At 56.6% G+C, this 17694-nt stretch overlaps 1 protein-coding gene across 2 annotated transcripts; it reads left to right on the top strand.

Annotated features, from left to right (window-relative positions):
- Positions 1–1226: 1226 nt before the first annotated feature.
- On the top strand, positions 1227–17626 carry FHOD1 (formin homology 2 domain containing 1). 2 transcript variants are annotated; one of them, XM_028143105.2, is made up of 24 exons: positions 1227–1496; positions 9202–9308; positions 9699–9763; positions 10542–10609; positions 10683–10788; positions 10865–10959; positions 11226–11337; positions 11422–11516; positions 11618–11761; positions 11872–12017; positions 12099–12275; positions 12414–12437; positions 12836–12889; positions 13727–13842; positions 13930–14540; positions 14867–15022; positions 15228–15410; positions 15496–15615; positions 15692–15853; positions 16246–16436; positions 16525–16717; positions 16799–16961; positions 17042–17239; positions 17313–17626. In XM_028143105.2, the coding sequence occupies exons 1-24, from the start codon at positions 1296–1298 to the stop codon at positions 17393–17395; spliced, it is 3570 nt and encodes a 1189-aa protein (XP_027998906.1). In that variant the 5' UTR covers positions 1227–1295; the 3' UTR covers positions 17396–17626. The 2 variants fall into 2 exon arrangements, with proteins under 2 accessions (XP_027998906.1, XP_008138121.1); XM_008139899.3 differs by lacking the exons at positions 12414–12437; positions 12836–12889.
- Positions 17627–17694: the final 68 nt, after the last annotated feature.

The raw sequence follows: 17694 nt of genomic DNA on the forward strand, positions 1-17694 counted from the left end.
ACAGCACTCCCGAGTCACCTGCTCGTCCCACCCACGGGAGGTGGCAGCCCGCCGCGGTAGGGCCAGGGGGCGAGATCCAGACAAAAGGGGCGGGTCTCCAAGGCGAGTCCCACCCGGCGGCGAGCAGCTGGCCCCTGGTACCAAGGCCACGGCCGCGGCCGCAGCCGCTGCCGGCGCCTTCCGCGCCGCCCAGCAGAGCCTGGGACCCCCTTTGGGCCCCAGACCAGAGCTGCGCACGCGCACTGGGCGCTCCCAGAAAGCCGTGATGGACAGCGCTGTCCCCAACGTCCCCGGAAAACCCAAGGCCCAGACTGGGCGCAGCTCATGCCGGGCTGAGAAGGAGGCCGTTCCCCTTATCTCCCAAACCGAGGGGCACCATTCCTCTTCATGTCCTTCGAACTACCGGGAACTCTTCTCACCTTTTCCATGAAACAAGAGGACACATCTCCTTCCCCTAAACTATGGAAAACACAGACTACCAATTCCCCTCAAACTAAGAGGGATCCACCCAACTCCCCCCCCCCCAAATCTGAGGGGCATTGGGCTTATCTCGTCCCAAACTGAGGAGGACCGGCTCCACTTCTCATTCAAGCTGAGGGGCGCCCATCCCACTTCCTCTCCAAAACTGAGGGAAGCATGTTCTCCCTCCCTCCTCAAACTGTGTCACCCCATCCTTTCCCCAGAACTGCGGAGCACCGCTTCCCTCTTCTCCCCCCAACTAAAGGAAAATGATCCCACCTCTTCCTTCAAACTGAGTGGAATTTATTTTCTCTTCTTGCTCCAAACTGAAAGGGATCCATCTCCCTGCTTCCCCAAACGAGAGGATCCCATCCACTTCATTCCTCAAACGAAAGGAGTCCGGACCATCTCATCCCTAAACTGAGGGAGACCAGGCCAGCCACTATCTGAGGAAATTTCCGCCCACCTGCCCTATCCACCCCTCCAAGGAGCGCAGCCTCACGGCTCCACGCCCAAAGAAAGCCTTCCGGCCCCCAGCGCGCTCTCCGAGGCCGGGCGCGAGCTCGGGCTTTCCCGCCCGCCGCGCCAGAGAACTAACGGGATTAAGATCGCGTCCTCTGAGTGGCTCGCCGCAAGCCCCGCCTCCGGCAGTGGTTGTGCCCGCCCCCGCGCTTTCCGGGACGAATCTTGGCTCCACCTCCTTCCTCGGCCCCGCCTCCTGGTGGCTCCGCCCCTCTTCAGCCTCGTCCGGTCCGGCCCCTCCCAAATCTAGTTTAGTTGTCGCGGCGGGACCAGGACCTGGTCCGAGACGCGCGGTGCGAGCCAGTGGCAGAGCCATGGCTGGCGGGGAAGACCGCGGGGACGGGGAGCCGGTATCAGTGGTGACCGTGCGGGTGCAGTACCTGGAGGACACCGATCCCTTTGCATGTGCCAACTTCCCGGAGCCGCGCCGGGCCCCCACCTGCAGCCTGGACGGGGCGCTGCCCCTGGGCGCACAGATACCCGCGCTGCACCGCTTGCTGGGGGCGCCGCTCAAGGTGAGGGGCGCCGGAGAAAGTATGGGGGCGATCGAGGGTTCAGGGTTGGTGCCATGAAAGTCTTTGGGAGGTGCCCCTCGGGGAGAGGCTGGAGTGGGTACGTTCCTCTGGGATACTTTTGGGCTGAGGACCCAAGGTCCGCACAGCCCTGCTCGCGGGAACGTCTCTGAAACTGAGGGGAAAACTGAAGAAGGGAGATGGGAGCTTGTGGTTTGCTCCACCCTGGCTGCCCCTAAAAGTGAGGCCCCCCTGGGGAGGTGGTCGAGGGGAGGGGGTATCACTAGCTGCCTGTCTGCCTGGGTAACTGCTCTGGATTGGGTGACGGCAGATATTTGAGTGGTAGCGGACCCAGGAGGCGGAGCTGGGGATGTGTGGACCAGCCTTCACCTCACCTGAAGCGGGGGCGGGACTACGAGGAGGGGCGGGCCGCTGTAGGTGGCAAAGGCTTCGAGCGGTTCCTGGAGGTTGGATTGGATCCTGCTGTGTCGAGTGTTGCCCCTGCAGGTGGGGGTGGGGAGACGGCTTGGGAGAAGAAGAGACTTAACGGGGTGAGGGGAGTCCTGCAGAAGCAGCCCAGCCCAGGACTAGCCCAGCGCGGGAGGCTCCACTGGTGGAAAAGCCCTTTGAGTCACCGCCCCCACCACCCCGTACTCGCGCCGCCGCGGGCCAGCAGCTGGAAGGGAGGGGGCGGGCCGGGCTAATTTTAAACCGCCGGCCTACCCTAGTTTGCTTGCGCCCCGGAACCGACTCGCGCACAATACCGGGGGAGGCCCTTTTCCAGATGGCGGGCCCTACCTCTTCTCCGGCTGGCCGCGCTCAGCCCCCCGCAGGCAGCCCTTTCCGGCGCGCTGGGTTTCCGGGCCAGGACTTTGGGAGGCCACTACTACCCCGCCAGCCAGTCCACACCGAGTGGTGCGGAAAAGGAGAGAGAGTGGGTGGTGGTGCAATCCCCTGCTCCCAGCCTTAGCTGGGTCGCCGAGTTGCGCAAACTTGCCCCCCGGGCTCGGGGTCTCCCTTGGAATGTGCCCCGGGCTCCAGGCCCCCGGCCTGCATTCCTGGCGCTGCGGGCCAGCCCCGCCTCCGAGAATGGGCGGGAGAGGTTGGTGGGACTATTGGCCTGAGGAATGGCACGTGTCCCTGCAAAGCCCGGTATTCAAGGCCATGACTTGTAAGTGTCAGCACGCTGCCCATTCCAGAGTTTTGATGCAACATCTACCCCCCCTGTCCACCCTCGTCCTGCTCTGCTGAAAGGGGCAAACAGGTGGGCCTGGAAGAAGCGCGTCCACCAGCTGGAGGCCACCTCCTATTCAGCTTGGGCGCTAGGGAGAGAGGGGTGCTGAACTGAGTCCAGGTTCCTGAAGCTCCTGGTGCCGAAATAAGCCTGGAGTCCACAGAGAACACAGTATTCCACCCACCACCACCACCCCTACTCTAGGACAGGACTTTCCAACTAGGGGCAGATTTGGGAGGACAGCTACAGGAAAGAGGCTCTGCCCTCTGTTCGCTGCTCCCTAGCTGAGGACACTACTGAACTCAGAATGTGTCATCTCTGCCAACTCAGTCCTTCCTAGTTTCCCCACTTTCAGGACCTCCCACCTGGTGTACTTGAGGGACTGCCATATCCCTCACAGGCAGGATATGGGGGTGGACACATTGGGTTACCACAGTGCCTAGAGCAGGACTCCCTGGGGCTGCCAGCTCTGCCAGCAATGGTCAGATGCACTGTGATGTGCTCATCCCAAATATAAACTGTGACCACAGCCCCAGAATAGAAGGCTGGAGGAAGAAGGGCTCAGAATAGGGTAGGGTCAGGGACATCAGAGATCTGCGAGAGGGGGAGCAGGGCCCTTTTTTGCAAGAAATGTCAACAACTGGTTCCTCCCCTAGTCCTATAAGTGGGTGCCCCAGGGGCACAGACATGACTCAGGCCTTGATAGTCTCTAGAGGGGAGAGGTGACCCAGAAATGCAGGCATCTCTGTGCAGAGCTGTACAGCAGAAACGAGGGAGGGGTTTTGTACTCCCTGCTTCATCCTCTGTACAGTTGTCCAGCAAAGGAACAGGACATAGCCAAGTCTGCCCTCCCAGTCTGGGCACTGACCCCCATCATCCCTGCAGACCCTGCCCCCTTTTCTGGGGATGTACAGAGACCCAGCCCACTTTCTCTCTGGGGCGCCACACCACACACCCCATTGGGCGAGGCCTAGCTTCTTTGAGTTCCCCTAGGGCTTCTTCCTTTTTAAAAGACTTGGAGCTTTCACACCACAGAGGGCCTTGCTCATTTCCTTTCAGTCTAGGAGGAAGCTCCTGGCCACAGCCTCTGACTCATCTCCTGGCCCTAAGGGGGGGGTGAGGCAGGGTCCTGGCAGTGCCTTGGGCCATGCCTGATGTCTCCAGGGAAACTCAGGAATATCTATCTTCCTTCTAGGGCCAGAACCTCTCCCATTCCAGGAACCTGCTCCTGCCCCAGGGGCAACCTGGCCCTCTGGCCCTGCCACTCACCTCCTTACCCTCCCTCTACTACCTTTGCTCTTGGGGTGGTGCTTCAGGAGCCACTCCCTTAAACCCAAAGGCCCTACCACATCTGGGATAGCACTGACTTCTCCCTGGGCTCTGAGCAGAGGGCCCTGGTGTTGCTCTGACCCTGATGCAAAGGCTAGAGGGACCCCCTATTCCTAGCAGCAGAGATAGCCCTAGAAATCTGTCCATTACCAGCAACTTTGTTTCCCCAGGTGTGGCTAAAGATTAGAGTAGGATAGGATGGCACTATCCTAGAATGTGTCCTGACCTTGCCCCCTCCTTGCTCCATCCTCAATCTACCCTTCAGAAGCAGTTGTGGCAAAGAGGCTAAGTGTTAAACTGACATACTGGGACAGGGACCGATTGGAGGGGTCCCAGAGGATTCTTAAGGGTAAGGAGGGGTGCTCTGATGATGAACTGAGACCTTTAGCCCCCTAATATAGAAGTTTCTTTGGGAGATTGTAGAAGATTGGGATGTGGGCATGAGTCATGGCCTCCCTACTCTCCCTATGGCTGGCATGTCCAATTAACTGCTCATTCTGCGCTAAGTAACCTGGTGAAGCACTCAGACTTAGATCCTGGCAAAAGTAGGCACTATTACCCCAACATGTATGGTGTGTGTGTGTGTTCAATAGCATTCCCTTGCTGGAACTGGGAGGACCAGTTTGGGGTATTTGTAGAGTCCAGACAGCTGAGAGGCTGTCTTCAGCACTTGGCAACCCTACAGGCCCCAACCCTCATTCCACCTACCCTCAGGGTTCCCTGGAGCACTTCCAATGAACTTCTGCGTAATTAAGATCTAGGCCAGTTAGGCCCATTCCTGGTTGTGCAGCAGGTGCAAATTCACTGAATTTCTTGGTCTCCTTACCTGTCAAAGGATTATCAGAATCAAACTAGGCAGCCCAGTGTATTATACAGAGGAGGCAAAACAAGTGGGTTTCCCTCCTCAAAGCCCATCCATGTTATCTCAACCAGGAAGTCATGGTCTCCTTGGAGATCTGAGATAACAGGAAAAGAGGCTCATAGAGCACAGGGTCTTGTGTTTATAGGAAAAGGAAAGAAAAAGGCAGTTAAATTATTTCCTAAAACAAGAATCCTCCAGCATATAATTCTGTCCTCTTCTCCATCTTCTTTGTACCCTGCCCCTGGCATGTTCATTCTCACCTGATTACACTGCTATGAAAAATACTGGGGAGTAGACACCAGGGTCCCCTAAGCTTGGCCTGCATATAAAATCATATGTAACAAGTTAGTTAGGGCTGCCAGAAAAACCTGAGCCCAGAGAATCCAAAGAAACATAGTCTGGAGGTTGAAATGAGGGGCTGAGCCTGGGAAGAATGGGGGAGGGACACCACCCCAAGATAGACAGCAGAGAAGTGTGGAAGACAAGAGCCAGGAGGGAGTCACGAATGTAGACCTACACTGACCATGTGCTGACCCTAAGCACTGTCAGCAGGGACCAGGGTTTGGGCTTACTCAGGCCTGGCCCAGCCCCAGGGTGTGAGAAACAAGGCCCAGAGGTTTGGCTCTCAGAAGGGTGACCCCAGGAAGGGGCCAGGGGTGTGAAGGACAAGCACCACTCAGCTGGCAGGAAGTCTCTGTTCTTTGCTGCTTGCCTAACCCTAACCCCCTCCCCCATCTCCATCCAAGACAAACAGCTGGAGGAGGGGGGCACTGTCCTATAGGCTTTAGGTTGCCAATTACCCATGAGCCTCCTCTCCATAAATGGAGCACTGGCAGGATTAGACAGGTGACATTGTTAGGGAAGCCACTAACCACCAGGGTTTAAACCTGCTCATCTGAGGAGGCTGGGGTGGTAAGCACTTAGTCTTGAGGACCCCCTGCCCCACAGGGATACAGGCATCCCAGGTACCCTGCACACTTGAGACTAGAGCGTGCAAGTATGCGTGCAGGAGAGGAAGAAAGCGTGCTGGGCCCCAGCTTTCCATGGGTGTGCTTCTTGGGCCTGTGCCTGGCCAGTGAGGATATACATACAGGTGTCCCCAAAAAATGTATACACAATTTTTTAAATTTATTTTTTTTACAGAGAAGAAGGGAGAGGGAGAGAGAGTTAGAGACATCGATGAGAGAGAAACATCAATCAGCTGCTTCCTGCACACCCCCTACTGGAGATGTGCCCACAACCAAGGTACATGCCCTTGACTGGAATCAAACCTGGGACCCTTGAGTCTGCAGGCCGACACTCTATCCACCGAGCCAAACCACACACTTTAACAGCTAATTTCTATTATATTTTGAAAATGAAATGTATTTTAATAAACACTGCCTTTATAATTATACCAAGTGTGTATACATTTTTTGGGGACACCTTGTATATACCTGACCATATATGCCTGGGTTTGTAAGCAGTTACTGCATATACTCAATCACCCCTCCAGTGTTTGTGTTTATATAACTCCACCTCTCCCCTTGCTTGGCACCCTTGGCCATTGTGCCTCTACCTTTATTTGTGGCCTTTCTCTGAGTCAGGCCTGCCTGCCTCCAGGACTAGCTGGAAAGCAGGGAAGGCAGAGGCAGTGTCTTGTTCTCTGTTCGGTCCTCAGAACCTAAAACCAGCCCAGTTCATGAATGTTTGGATGAGCTGTTCTATATATGTGTGATTTGGGGGATCCCTGAGAGGGGTTGCAGCTCTGGGGGAGATATGTTTCTCTAGGGTCCCAGAAGGAGATGCAGCTGTGCCTGGATGGGGGTAGGGAGGGTAGGCTGCTGAGTCATCTGTGGGAAGAGGGATCAGGAGGAATGTGGGGCTGCCCTCAGCTGAGCTGGCCCTGGACAATGTACCCCGGCCCAGGGGCCTTACCCTCTCCCATCTCAGGCCTATTCCCAGTAGGCCATGGAGAAGATGACTCTGCTCCTACGGAGGGGAGAGAGGCCAAACCCGCCCAAGGCGCCCAGGGAAGGGCAGGCAGCCAGGCAGGAAGTGGGACAGAACAGGCTGGAGTATTTGTTCTATGTCCCATGTCCCAGTCAGTGGGGGGAGGTGGTCACCCAAGGGCCTCACAGGAAGGGCCTGAACTGCCAGGAAGGAGCTGGGTCAGGCTCTCAGGCGCAGCAGGGATGCTACGCAGAGGCAGAGGTGGGGGCAGGAGCTGGGCTCCCTTTCCCCTCAAGGGATCAAGGGCAGCTGGAAGGCCTTGGGCTAGGTCCAGAGCAAGGCAGGACTGGCAGAACAACAGGACTTTTAGTCCCAGTAAGATGGAGACCATAGGCACCCTGACTCTGCAGAGGGGGCTCTCTCTGGGTCATAGCACCTCAAAGAGGAGAGCCACTCAAGTCAAGGGGCCCTTGCTGTGGGGAAGGTGTCCAGGAGAGGCACAGTGCTGCCATCAGCCTCTCCCCAGTCACCTTACTAGGCCCTTCTACAAGTACTTCTCAAGGAGCCAAGTGTCCTGCCCAGTAGTGGAGGGGAGCCAGGCTCAGTGGGGAGAGAGGCACGGGAAGCATGTGCCTTCTTGTTATGATGCAGGTTTCAGGGACCCACTATAGACTGAGTCAGACCCTAAAATCTGGTTTTCAATAGGCCCCTTGGAGGCCTCTGAGGTCCAGGTAGGACCATGGTCACTATAGCCCACTTGACATGGCAAAGACCCTCAGGCCTGGAGGGACTGGGAGCCTGTGGATTAGCCCCTGCTACTCATTGTCTTGATTCAGGGACACACATACACCTCCCAGCTGGGTTTGCACCTCCCAGTGATATCGTTGTATTTAACCCAATTATTAATTAACTGGAAAAGAACAAAGGGAAGGCGGAATATTTAGGCATGCCCAGTGAGGTCTGGGTGACATAGGAAAGGTGATTATCTGTCCGTCACACCCAGGAGCCAGGTCATTGGCCGGAAGAGGCGTGGCCACTGCGAGGGCGCAAAATCTGAGATACATAAGCTCCTAAACAAACAGGTTCCCTCTCTTGCGTGCTGGGCTCCTGGTCCACTTGTTGCAGGGGCACACTCCCCTATATTCATCCACATGGCCCCCACACAGTGGACTAATGGACGGTGACTAGCCTGATGCTATGCCGGACTTAACCCACCATGGGACAGAAACTGTGGACGCTGGCTTTGCTTTTGGCTCTGCTGAATCCCCAGCTGCACCTTTTCCTGGGCTGGTTTAAGGGAAATGGGACTTTTGAAACCCAGGGATATACTCCACGCAAATAAAAATCACTCATTCTCCCATGCAAATCTTAGAAAATCCTTTTTCTCAAAATATCGTAAGAACCCAACCCCCAACACCCAGTGGGTAAAGGGATCCCCCACTTTCACCAGTGGATACCCCACTTCCACCAATAACACCAGCATTCTTTTTTTTTTTTTTTTCTCCTTAACACTTTCTCCCAGGGCTTGAATGCTTGTGGCTACAGCTTATCACCCCACAGGGCTGTGAACTTCCTCGAAGGCAGGAACTTCCTTCCACCTTCTCTCCATTCTCCTTCCTCATTTATGTTCATTAACTCAATACATGTTTAGAGAGAACTTACAATGTGCCAAATGCTATGCTAGGCTCTGCAGATATAGCATGCAGCAGGACTGACATGGTGCCCAAACCCAGAGAACACACGGTTAAAGGGGAAGAAGACTAGTGTCTAGGATATTATACTGCCCTGGGGAAGGCCTCAGAGTAGGGTACACACTGGCATGGAGTGGGTTGCATAGCAAAAGAGTCCAGGAAGTCTTTTCAAAAAAGCCTTATGTAATCTGAAACCTAAAGAATGGGTAAGTGTTGCCGAAACCGGTTTGGCTCAATGGATAGAGCATCAGCCTGCGGACTGGAGGGTCCCAGGTTCGATTCCGGTCAAGGGCATGTACTTTGGTTGCGGGCACATCCCCAGTAGGGGGTGTGCGGGAGGCAGCTGGTCAATGTTTCTCTCTCATCGATGTTTCTGACTCTCTATCCCTCTCTCTTCCTCTCTGTAAAAAATCAATAAAATATATTTAAAAAAAAAAAAAAGAATGGGTAAGTGTTAGCCAGGAGAAGACATAGTACATACAAAGGCTTTGCACATAGTAGGCACATGAAGGATTGCTAAAGGAATGCTTGGCTACGGTGCAGACCTTGTGGTGTGCCTCTCTGCCAGCACCCTGAGTAGGAGGTAGGAGGTCATGAGGTCTCCGTACCTACCCCTGCCACCCCTTCCCCATCCCTGACAGCTGTTCTCTTTGCCCCCAGCTAGAGGACTGTGCCCTGCAAGTGTCTCCCTCTGGATACTACCTGGACCCTGAGCTGTGCCTGGAAGAGCAGCGGGAAATGCTGGAGGGCTTCTATGAAGAGATCAGGTCAGAGCTGGTGAGACCAGGAAGATAAGGCTTGCCACAACCTTGCCCCCATGAGGCTGGCTCAGGTGTCAGCAGCCAAGACACCTGCTCTCTAGCCAAGGACACATGTAGGTCACCTCCTGCTGCCCCAGGGAACTGTGCCAGGGGAATCCCAAGGCCTGGCCAGTGTTACCTGCTACCCAAGATGGAGTGGGGGCTCTCCCACATATCTGAGATACCTGTATTTGCATAAATCCTTCTGTCTGGCCAACCCTTGGGCTTGGAGGAGCAGTTGGGGAGGAAGGAGCTGGGCCTGAGTTGGCATGTGGGGAGGTCTTTGGCTGCCTTGGTGTGGGGGAAGGGACCCCGCAGAATGAGCTGGGAGGTGCTGACTAAGCTGCTTGATTCCAGCAAAGGGCGGAAGCCTACATTGATCCTGCGGACCCAGCTCTCCGTGAGGGTCAATGCCATCTTAGGTGAGTGTGTGAGGGCATCAATGTCCAGCCCAGCTGGCTCAGTTTCTTTCAGGCATGTGCTGGACAGTGGACAGGACAGATCAGAGATAGAATATGTGGCCCCTCCCCATTCCTATTCTGACCTTTCCTTCTAGGGCCAAGGCTAATGCTGCAGCTAGACTGTAGTGGGGGCTGCCCAGAGCCAGGGAGTAAGTAGAGGAGGAGGTGGGGGGTCAAGAATACTAGAATAGCTCCAGCTGGTTTGGCTCAGTGGATAGAGCATCGGCTTGCAAACTGAAGGGCCCCAGGTTCAATTCCGGCCAAGGGCACATGCCTAGGTTGTGGGCTCAATCCCCAGTGGGGGGACGTTCAGGAGGCAGCCGATCAATGATTCTCTCTCATCATTGATGTTTCTATCTCTCTCTCCCTCTCCCTTTCTCTCTGAAATCAATGAAGAAATATATTTTGTTAAATGAAAGTAAAACCTTTTTTAAAAAAAGAATACTAGCCGAAACCGGTTTGGCTCAGTGGATAGAGCGTCGGTCTGCGGACTGGAAGGTCCCAGGTTCGATTCCGGTCAAGGGCATGTACATTGGTTGCGGGCACATCCCCGGTAGGGGGTGTGCAGGAGGCAGCTGGTCGATTTTTCTCTCTCATCGATGTTTCTAGCTCTCTATCCCTCTCCCTTCCTCTCTGTGAAAAATCAATAAAATATATTTAAAAAAAAAAAGAATACTAGAATATTCTTTGAGGTTGCCTATGTCCCCTTGAGGTTACTATGTCCATCCACCCCTTGCAGAAAAATTGTATGGCTCCAGTGGCCCTGAGCTCCGCCGCTCTCTCTTCTCACTAAAGCAGATCTTCCAGGTGAGACCCAGAGGTGGGCTGGGGGTGGGCATCCCAGCCTCAGCCCCCCTAAACTCTCCCATGGTGCCCCCAGGAGGACAAGGACCTGGTGCCTGAATTTGTGCACTCAGAGGGGCTGAGTTGCCTGATCCGTGTGGGTGCTGCTGCTGACCACAACTACCAGAGCTACATCCTCCGAGGTCAGCCCCACTCCTCCCCCAGGACCCTTGCCTTCAACGACCCCTTACTGACCTCTTCTTGTTTCTGTGTCCTCAGCCCTGGGCCAGGTGATGCTTTTTGTGGATGGGATGCTGGGAGTGGTGGCCCACACTGAGACCGTGCAGTGGCTGTACATGTTGTGTGCCAGCCTGGTAAATGGCCCTCCCCCCAGCCATGCACCCTTTTCCCACTGCCTCTCTCTGGGCCTCAGTTTCTTCTCCTGTAAGATGGGCTAGAATGGAGTGAGTCTGTGACCCCTCTAAACCTAAAAGCACTTCAATGCCTGGGCCTACAGCCAGGGTCTTTTTGTTGAGACTCTCCTGTCTGGGTCCAGCCCCAGGAGTCCTTCCCCCACTGCGCCAGGAGCTGGCCCAGCTCTGGCCCAAGCCCCACTCATATGTGGTGATCCCTCCCCTAGTCCCGCCTGGTGGTGAAGACAGCTCTGAAGCTGCTGCTGGTGTTTGTGGAATACTCTGAGAGCAATGCACCGCTGTTCATCTTCGCAGTCAACTCTGTGGCCAGCACCACCGGTCAGAGACTGTCCCTCCCTCCCCCACCACTCAGAGCCTTCTCCTACCTTTCTCCCCATGACTGCTCCCCATTCTGTGTGGCAGGTGCTCTGCCATGGGCCAACCTGGTGTCCATCCTAGAGGAGAAGAATGGTGCAGACCCTGAGCTGTTGGTGTACACAGTCACCCTCATCAACAAGGTGTGTGTGGAGGGGGAACCAAACGCCAGGTGTGAGCCCCTCAGGCTCCTGCTTCAGGCCCCCATGAGCCTTAGCCTCGCCCTCCTATCCCCACCCTCCAGACGCTGGCAGCGCTCCCAGATCAGGACTCCTTCTACGACGTGACGGATGCACTGGAGCAGCAGGGCATGGAGGCGCTGGTCCAGCGGCACTTGGGCGCTGCGGGCACTGACATCGACTTACGTGCACAGCTTGTGCTCTATGAGGTGGGCTCTGGGCTGGGCTGCCAGGGCCCTAGAGAAGAGGGGAGGGGAGGGGCACAGTTCCCAGCGCCCACCCTACCTCAGTTGCTCACATCTGGACCCATGTCTGCTAGAGTGCCCTGCGGATGGAGGATGGAGACATCGAGGAAGCTGCCGCAGGTGGGCGGCGGGAGCGTAGAAAGCCCTCTTCAGAGGAAGGCAAGAGGAGCCGCCGATCTCTGGAAGGCGGGGGCTGCCATGTGCGCACCCCGGAGCCTGGGTAAGAACAGTGCCTCAGCACTTGGGGAGGAGGAATGGATGCACCAGGAGTAACCTGTCTCCTGACAGACCTTGCCTCCAGCCCCACAGGCCCCGCCTCCTCCTTTTCTTCCTCCTCCTCCTCCGGCCCCGACCCACTCACAAGCCCAGTGCCCAGCCCCACGGGCCCTGCCTCTGGCCTCTGTACCTCTGTGAACCTCTTTCCTGCCCTCTCCGTGGCATCCTCAGCCGACAGCTCCTGTGAGAGGAGCATCTACAAGTAAGTAGGGAGACAGAGGCTACTCCCCATCCCCGCGCTCCCAGAATCCTCTCCCCACCTGTCCCTCTGCTCTGCTCCCCTCCATGGACCCTCAGCCTCCTCTGCCCAAACGCGTGCTTTCTCTCTCTTTCTTTCCAGACTTCACCAAACTGCTCCTATTTGGTAAGTGACTGCTGGGGGGTGGAGTTCGGCTCTGACCGACCTCCTCCCCCTGGGGCTTCTCTTCATCTCCTTCTGGCATTATGTCTGGTCTCGGCCAGTGTTACCTGTCTCCCTACCCCCTATTGTCCTTGTTTCTCCGGCACTGTCTCTGACTCTTGTTCTGCTCTGTCTTTGTCTCTTACTGCACCTTGTTCGGCTTCATGTCCGTCTCTCCCCTCCACTTGCAGTTTCCCCTTGTCATGTCTTCCCCAACCCCCTCCTCTTCCCACGGTGGCTGGGAAGGAATCCCTGATAGCACTGCCCAGGTCTGGGTAGGTGTGAGCAACTGGGCTTCCTGGTGGAGCAGACACCACAATTACTATTTCTTCTCTCATTTCCCCCCACCCACCCTCACCCAGGGCCCCTGAGAGCCCACCTGTCCCCCAGCCCTCTACTGGGCAGGCCAGGCTGGAGTAAGTACAGAGGCCAGCCTGCCAGGCCTGCCATGTGCTCAGGGCTTCAGCATTGCTTCTCCCAGCGGGGTCCCACTTGCCTGATGCAGCCAGAGCTTGGGGACTCTTGGGCCCCTTCTCTCCCAGACTTCTGCCTCCTCGGTTACCTAAGGACTAAGCATTGGGATTGGTTCCCTGAGCTCATAGTGGTCCCTGTGCTTCAATAGTGATACCTTGATCGCTTTGACCAGAGATTGAGGACATGGACTCCCAACCTGGAGCCCATTCTCCCAGGCATAGGGCAGGGAGGGGAATCAGGGTGCTGTGAGTGTGGAGGTAGAGGAACAACCTAGGGCTAAAGGAAGGGCCGGGACTGAGGGCCAATGGAGGCTAGAGGGGCCCAGAAAGAGACATTGGATCACTCATTATTTCAACATAAACTGAGTGCCTGTCTCTACCAGGCCCCTTTCTAGGCATAGGTCATAGTTTTCAGAAGCTGCAGACATGCCAAGGGAGGGATGTGCCCATTGGCACAGCTATCCCCCTCCCCTGCTCTAAGGGTCCTTGTCTAGAATCAGGACCATTAACATGAATAGCAAGGTTGCAGGTTAGACATTAAGTAGAACTTCTCTCTGTACGTTGACCTAGGAATGCTGGGTTGGAAGTGACCCTCCCCAGATGTGGAGGATTGAACAGGGGCTGGACTTGGGGGGTCGGATCCTGGGTCTGCTCGGCGCATGGTCTGTTCCTGTGTGTCTGTGTGTGCCTGCAATTAGGGGCAGTGCCCAGGGGACCAGCATGTGCACCACCCTGGGCTGGGGTTGTCAGACACCCGCACTGACAAGTGCCTCCCCCCAGAGCCCGGTTCCTGGAGAATGTGGCGGCAGCAGAAACAGAGAAGCAGGTGGCGCTGGCCCAGGGCCGGGCAGAGACATTGGCTGGGGCAGTGCCCGATGAGGCTGATGGACACCCAGGTGAGTGGGTGAGTGGGCAGAATCTGCCCTTGTCTCCTTGTTGCTCCACAGAGGGCATGACACTGACAGCTGCTGCTCTTTTTTTAGATGCCCGGGAACTGTGGAGTACCCCTGAACCGGTCCTGGTTTCTGCACCCAGAACACCCCAGAGCCCTGCCCCCCGAGTCCTGCTCAGGTCTCAGAGGAGCCTTGAGCCAGAGCCCAAGGAGCCACTGGCCCCACCAAGCCCCAAGGCTGAGCCCACCCAGGAGTTCCCTATCCATGTACCCAAGCTCTGCATTGGGGACCTGGACTTCTCAGATCTGAGGGAGGACGAAGACCAGGACATACTGAACATAGAGACTGTGGAGGCTGGGAAAGGGGTCCCACCCCCACCACCCCCATTGCCCTTGCTCTCTGAAGGCCCCCCACCTCCACCACCCCCACCCCCACCACCCATCAAAGGCCCCTTCCCACCACCTCCACCGCCAGTTGCCCCTCTTCCCCCATCAGCACCTGACGGCCTAGCCCTCCCCACCAAGAGGAAGACAGTCAAACTCTTCTGGCGGGAGCTAAAGCTGGCTGGGGGCCATGGAAGCTCTGGGGGCCGCTTTGGGCCCTGCTCCACCCTGTGGGCCTCCCTGGAGCCTGTCTCTGTGGACACAGCCCGGCTGGAACACCTGTTTGAGTCCCGTGCCAAGGACGTATTACCTTCCAAGGTAAACGCACCCTCATCTGTAGGTAACCCCAGTGGAGAAGGAAGGAAATCAGAGCTCAAGGGTTCTAACTCCTGGGGCTGCGGCTCATTTCCCACGTGGGGAAAGTGAGGCAAAGAGAGGAGCGGGGACTTGTCTGAGGTCTCAACAGGAATCAGCAGAGCCCTAACTGGCACCTAAGCTCATCCCAAGGCTTTAAACATCCCAGGTCCATCCCCAGTTATGGGGTGACCCCACCATTTGGAGGGGGGCCTTGAAGTGTCCTCTTAGGTTGTTGCCCCAGGTAGTCCCTTTCCCAAACTTACACTCTCCTTCCCTCAACCTCAAAGAAAGCTGGTGAGGGCCGCCGGACAATGACCGTAGTGCTGGACCCCAAGCGCAGCAACGCTATCAACATTGGTCTAACCACACTGCCACCTGTGCATGTCATTAAGGCTGCCCTGGTCAACTTCGATGAGTTTGCTGTCAGCAAGGATGGCATTGAGGTAGGGATAGCCAGCTGGGGGTGTGGAAGGGAGTGGGAGGTCCAGCCCTCTCCTTTGGTCAGTGGGCATGGGCTTGGCATAGCAGTCCCCAGACCCTGGGGCTCCCCCAGATCTCCCCCAGATTGCCTAGGGAGAGTCAAGACCAACACCTGAGGCCTCAAGCCAGCACTTACTGGCTTGTGTGGGGTGGTGGTTGCGTCCTCAGAAACTACTGACCATGATGCCCACGGACGAAGAGCGGCAGAAGATCGAGGAGGCCCAGCTGGCCAATCCTGACATACCTTTGGGCCCAGCTGAGACTTTCCTGATGACTCTTGCCTCCATCGGGGGCCTGGCTGCCCGCCTACAACTCTGGGCCTTCAAGCTGGACTATGACAGCATGGAACGGGTACCTGGGGTCATGGGTGGGACAGGCAGTGGGGGCAGATGAGTATGATGACCACGAAGTCTGAGTCCCCGGTCTCCCACACCAGGAAATTGCAGAGCCACTGTTTGACCTGAAGGTGGGCATGGAACAGCTGGTGCATAATGCCACCTTCCGCTGCATCCTGGCCACCCTTCTGGCTGTGGGCAATTTCCTCAATGGCTCCCAGGTGAGTGACAGCACATGAGGGCTGGGGGCCAGGCTGTGGAGCCAGCCAGGCCCAGGCTCAGACAGGGTCCTTTCAGAGCAGTGGCTTTGAGCTGAGCTACCTGGAGAAAGTGTCAGAAGTGAAGGACACAGTGCGTAGGCAGTCGCTGCTGCACCATCTCTGCTCCTTGGTGCTCCAGATGCGGCCTGATTCCTCCGACCTCTACTCGGAAATCCCCGCCCTGACCCGCTGTGCCAAGGTTAGCACCAGCCAGGGGCTTGAATAAAACTGGCCAGGGCCTGAGGGAGTGCTGCTTCCTGGGGCTGGCTTCTCCCCTCCTATTTCAACAGCTGTGCCAAGGCTGGCTCGGCTACAGATGTTTGTGCCAGAAATGCTTCCCTCTATTGGCCTGGCTATACCTACTCAATCTTGGGGTCTCAGTTTCACTGCCACTTCCTCAAGAAACCTTCTCTGTTCCCCATTGGACCAAATGAACTTGTCTGTTTCCTGTGGTAGACCATGAACTTTTGGAGGGCAAAGGTTGGATCCCATCTGTGTTCCTCTGGCCTGGCTCACCAGCCTGGCACAGAGGCAGCCTCAGGCAGTACCTTCTTGTGGGGGGACAGCCTGTGTACCCCCCTGCTTTTCCAGGTGGACTTTGAACAGCTGGCTGAGAACCTGGGGCAGCTGGAGCATCGGAGCCATGCAGCCGAGGAGAGTCTGCGGAGCTTGGCCAAGCATGAGCTGGCCCCCGCCCTGCGTACCCGCCTCACCCAGTTCCTGGCCCACTGTTCCCGACGCGTTAATATGCTGCGAGTAGTGCACCGCCGTGTCTGCAACAGGTGGGATTGTGGGCCTGAGGCAGGCCCGCCACCCTGTCCCTCACCCCCAAGTAGGGCTCACCATCCCTTCCTATCCTGACCTGCCTAGGTTCCACGCCTTCCTGTTGTACCTGGGGTACACCGCACAGGCAGCCCGTGAAGTACGCATCATGCAGTTCTGCCACACGTTGCGGGAGTTTTCGCTGGAGTACCGGACCTGCCGAGATCGGGTGCTCCAACAGCAGCAGAAGCGGGCCACGTACCGTGAGCGCAACAAGACCCGGGGACGCATGATCACTGAGGTGCGTGCCCCTTCCAGGTCTTGACTGCCACTCCCATGGCTGCCTTCCCTGCCTCCCAGCTCATCATTCTCCCCTCTCCAGACAGAGAAGTTCTCAGGAGTGGCTGGGGAAGCCCCCAGCAACCTATCTGTCCCAGTGGCTGTGGGTAGTGGGCCAGGCCAGGGTGATGCAGACAGTCACGCCAGCATGAAGAGTCTGCTGACCAGTAAGCCTGAAGATAAAACACACAGCCGCCGCAGCAGAGGTGGGACCTGTGGCCGCTAGGAGGAATGGGTTTTGCTTTGGGGCCACCTCGGCCTGACCTCCCTATCTGGCCTCCCTCAGGCCTGGTCCAGAGCAGCTCCCCAGTGCCCACAGCAGTGGGGGCCTCCAATGCACCCCCAGAAGAATCCCCAGGCTCCGGTTCACCCAGTGACACTTCAGATGAGATCATGGACCTGCTGGTGCAGTCAGTGACCAAGAGCAGTCCTCGTGCCTTAGCTGCTCGGGAACGCAAGCGTTCCCGTGGCAACCGCAAATCTTGTGAGTACTGCCCACATACCCACTGCCCACTTTATCCCCAGCAATCCCCTCCAACCCTGCTCTGTCCCTGCAGTGAGACGGACATTGAAGAGCGGACTTGGAGAAGACCTGGTGCAGGCACTGGGACTGAGCAAGGGACCTGGCCTGGAGGTGTGAAGCCGCTGCCTTCAGGATACCTACCTGGGCCACAGTTTGCATGCAAAAGACTATATAAAGTGAGGAGGGGCCAGAGCAGAATTCTGGGCATCTTCTCAACCCTGACGTCACTCTGTACCCAGTGGCCAGTGCCTTGAGCAGTATTATCAGTGTTTGTGTGTTTGTGTGTGTGTGTGTGTGTGTGTGTGTGTGTAAGCTCCCAGAACACGTGGAGCATAATAAAGTTTTCTTAGCCAATCCAAGAGCCTTTTTCTTTCAAGGTATAGACCATGCTTTCAACGTCTACAGCAGTAGGGAAA

The sequence above is a fragment of the Eptesicus fuscus genome, chromosome 21 (genome assembly GCF_027574615.1).
Source record: "Eptesicus fuscus isolate TK198812 chromosome 21, DD_ASM_mEF_20220401, whole genome shotgun sequence".
Taxonomy (NCBI): domain Eukaryota; kingdom Metazoa; phylum Chordata; class Mammalia; order Chiroptera; family Vespertilionidae; genus Eptesicus; species Eptesicus fuscus.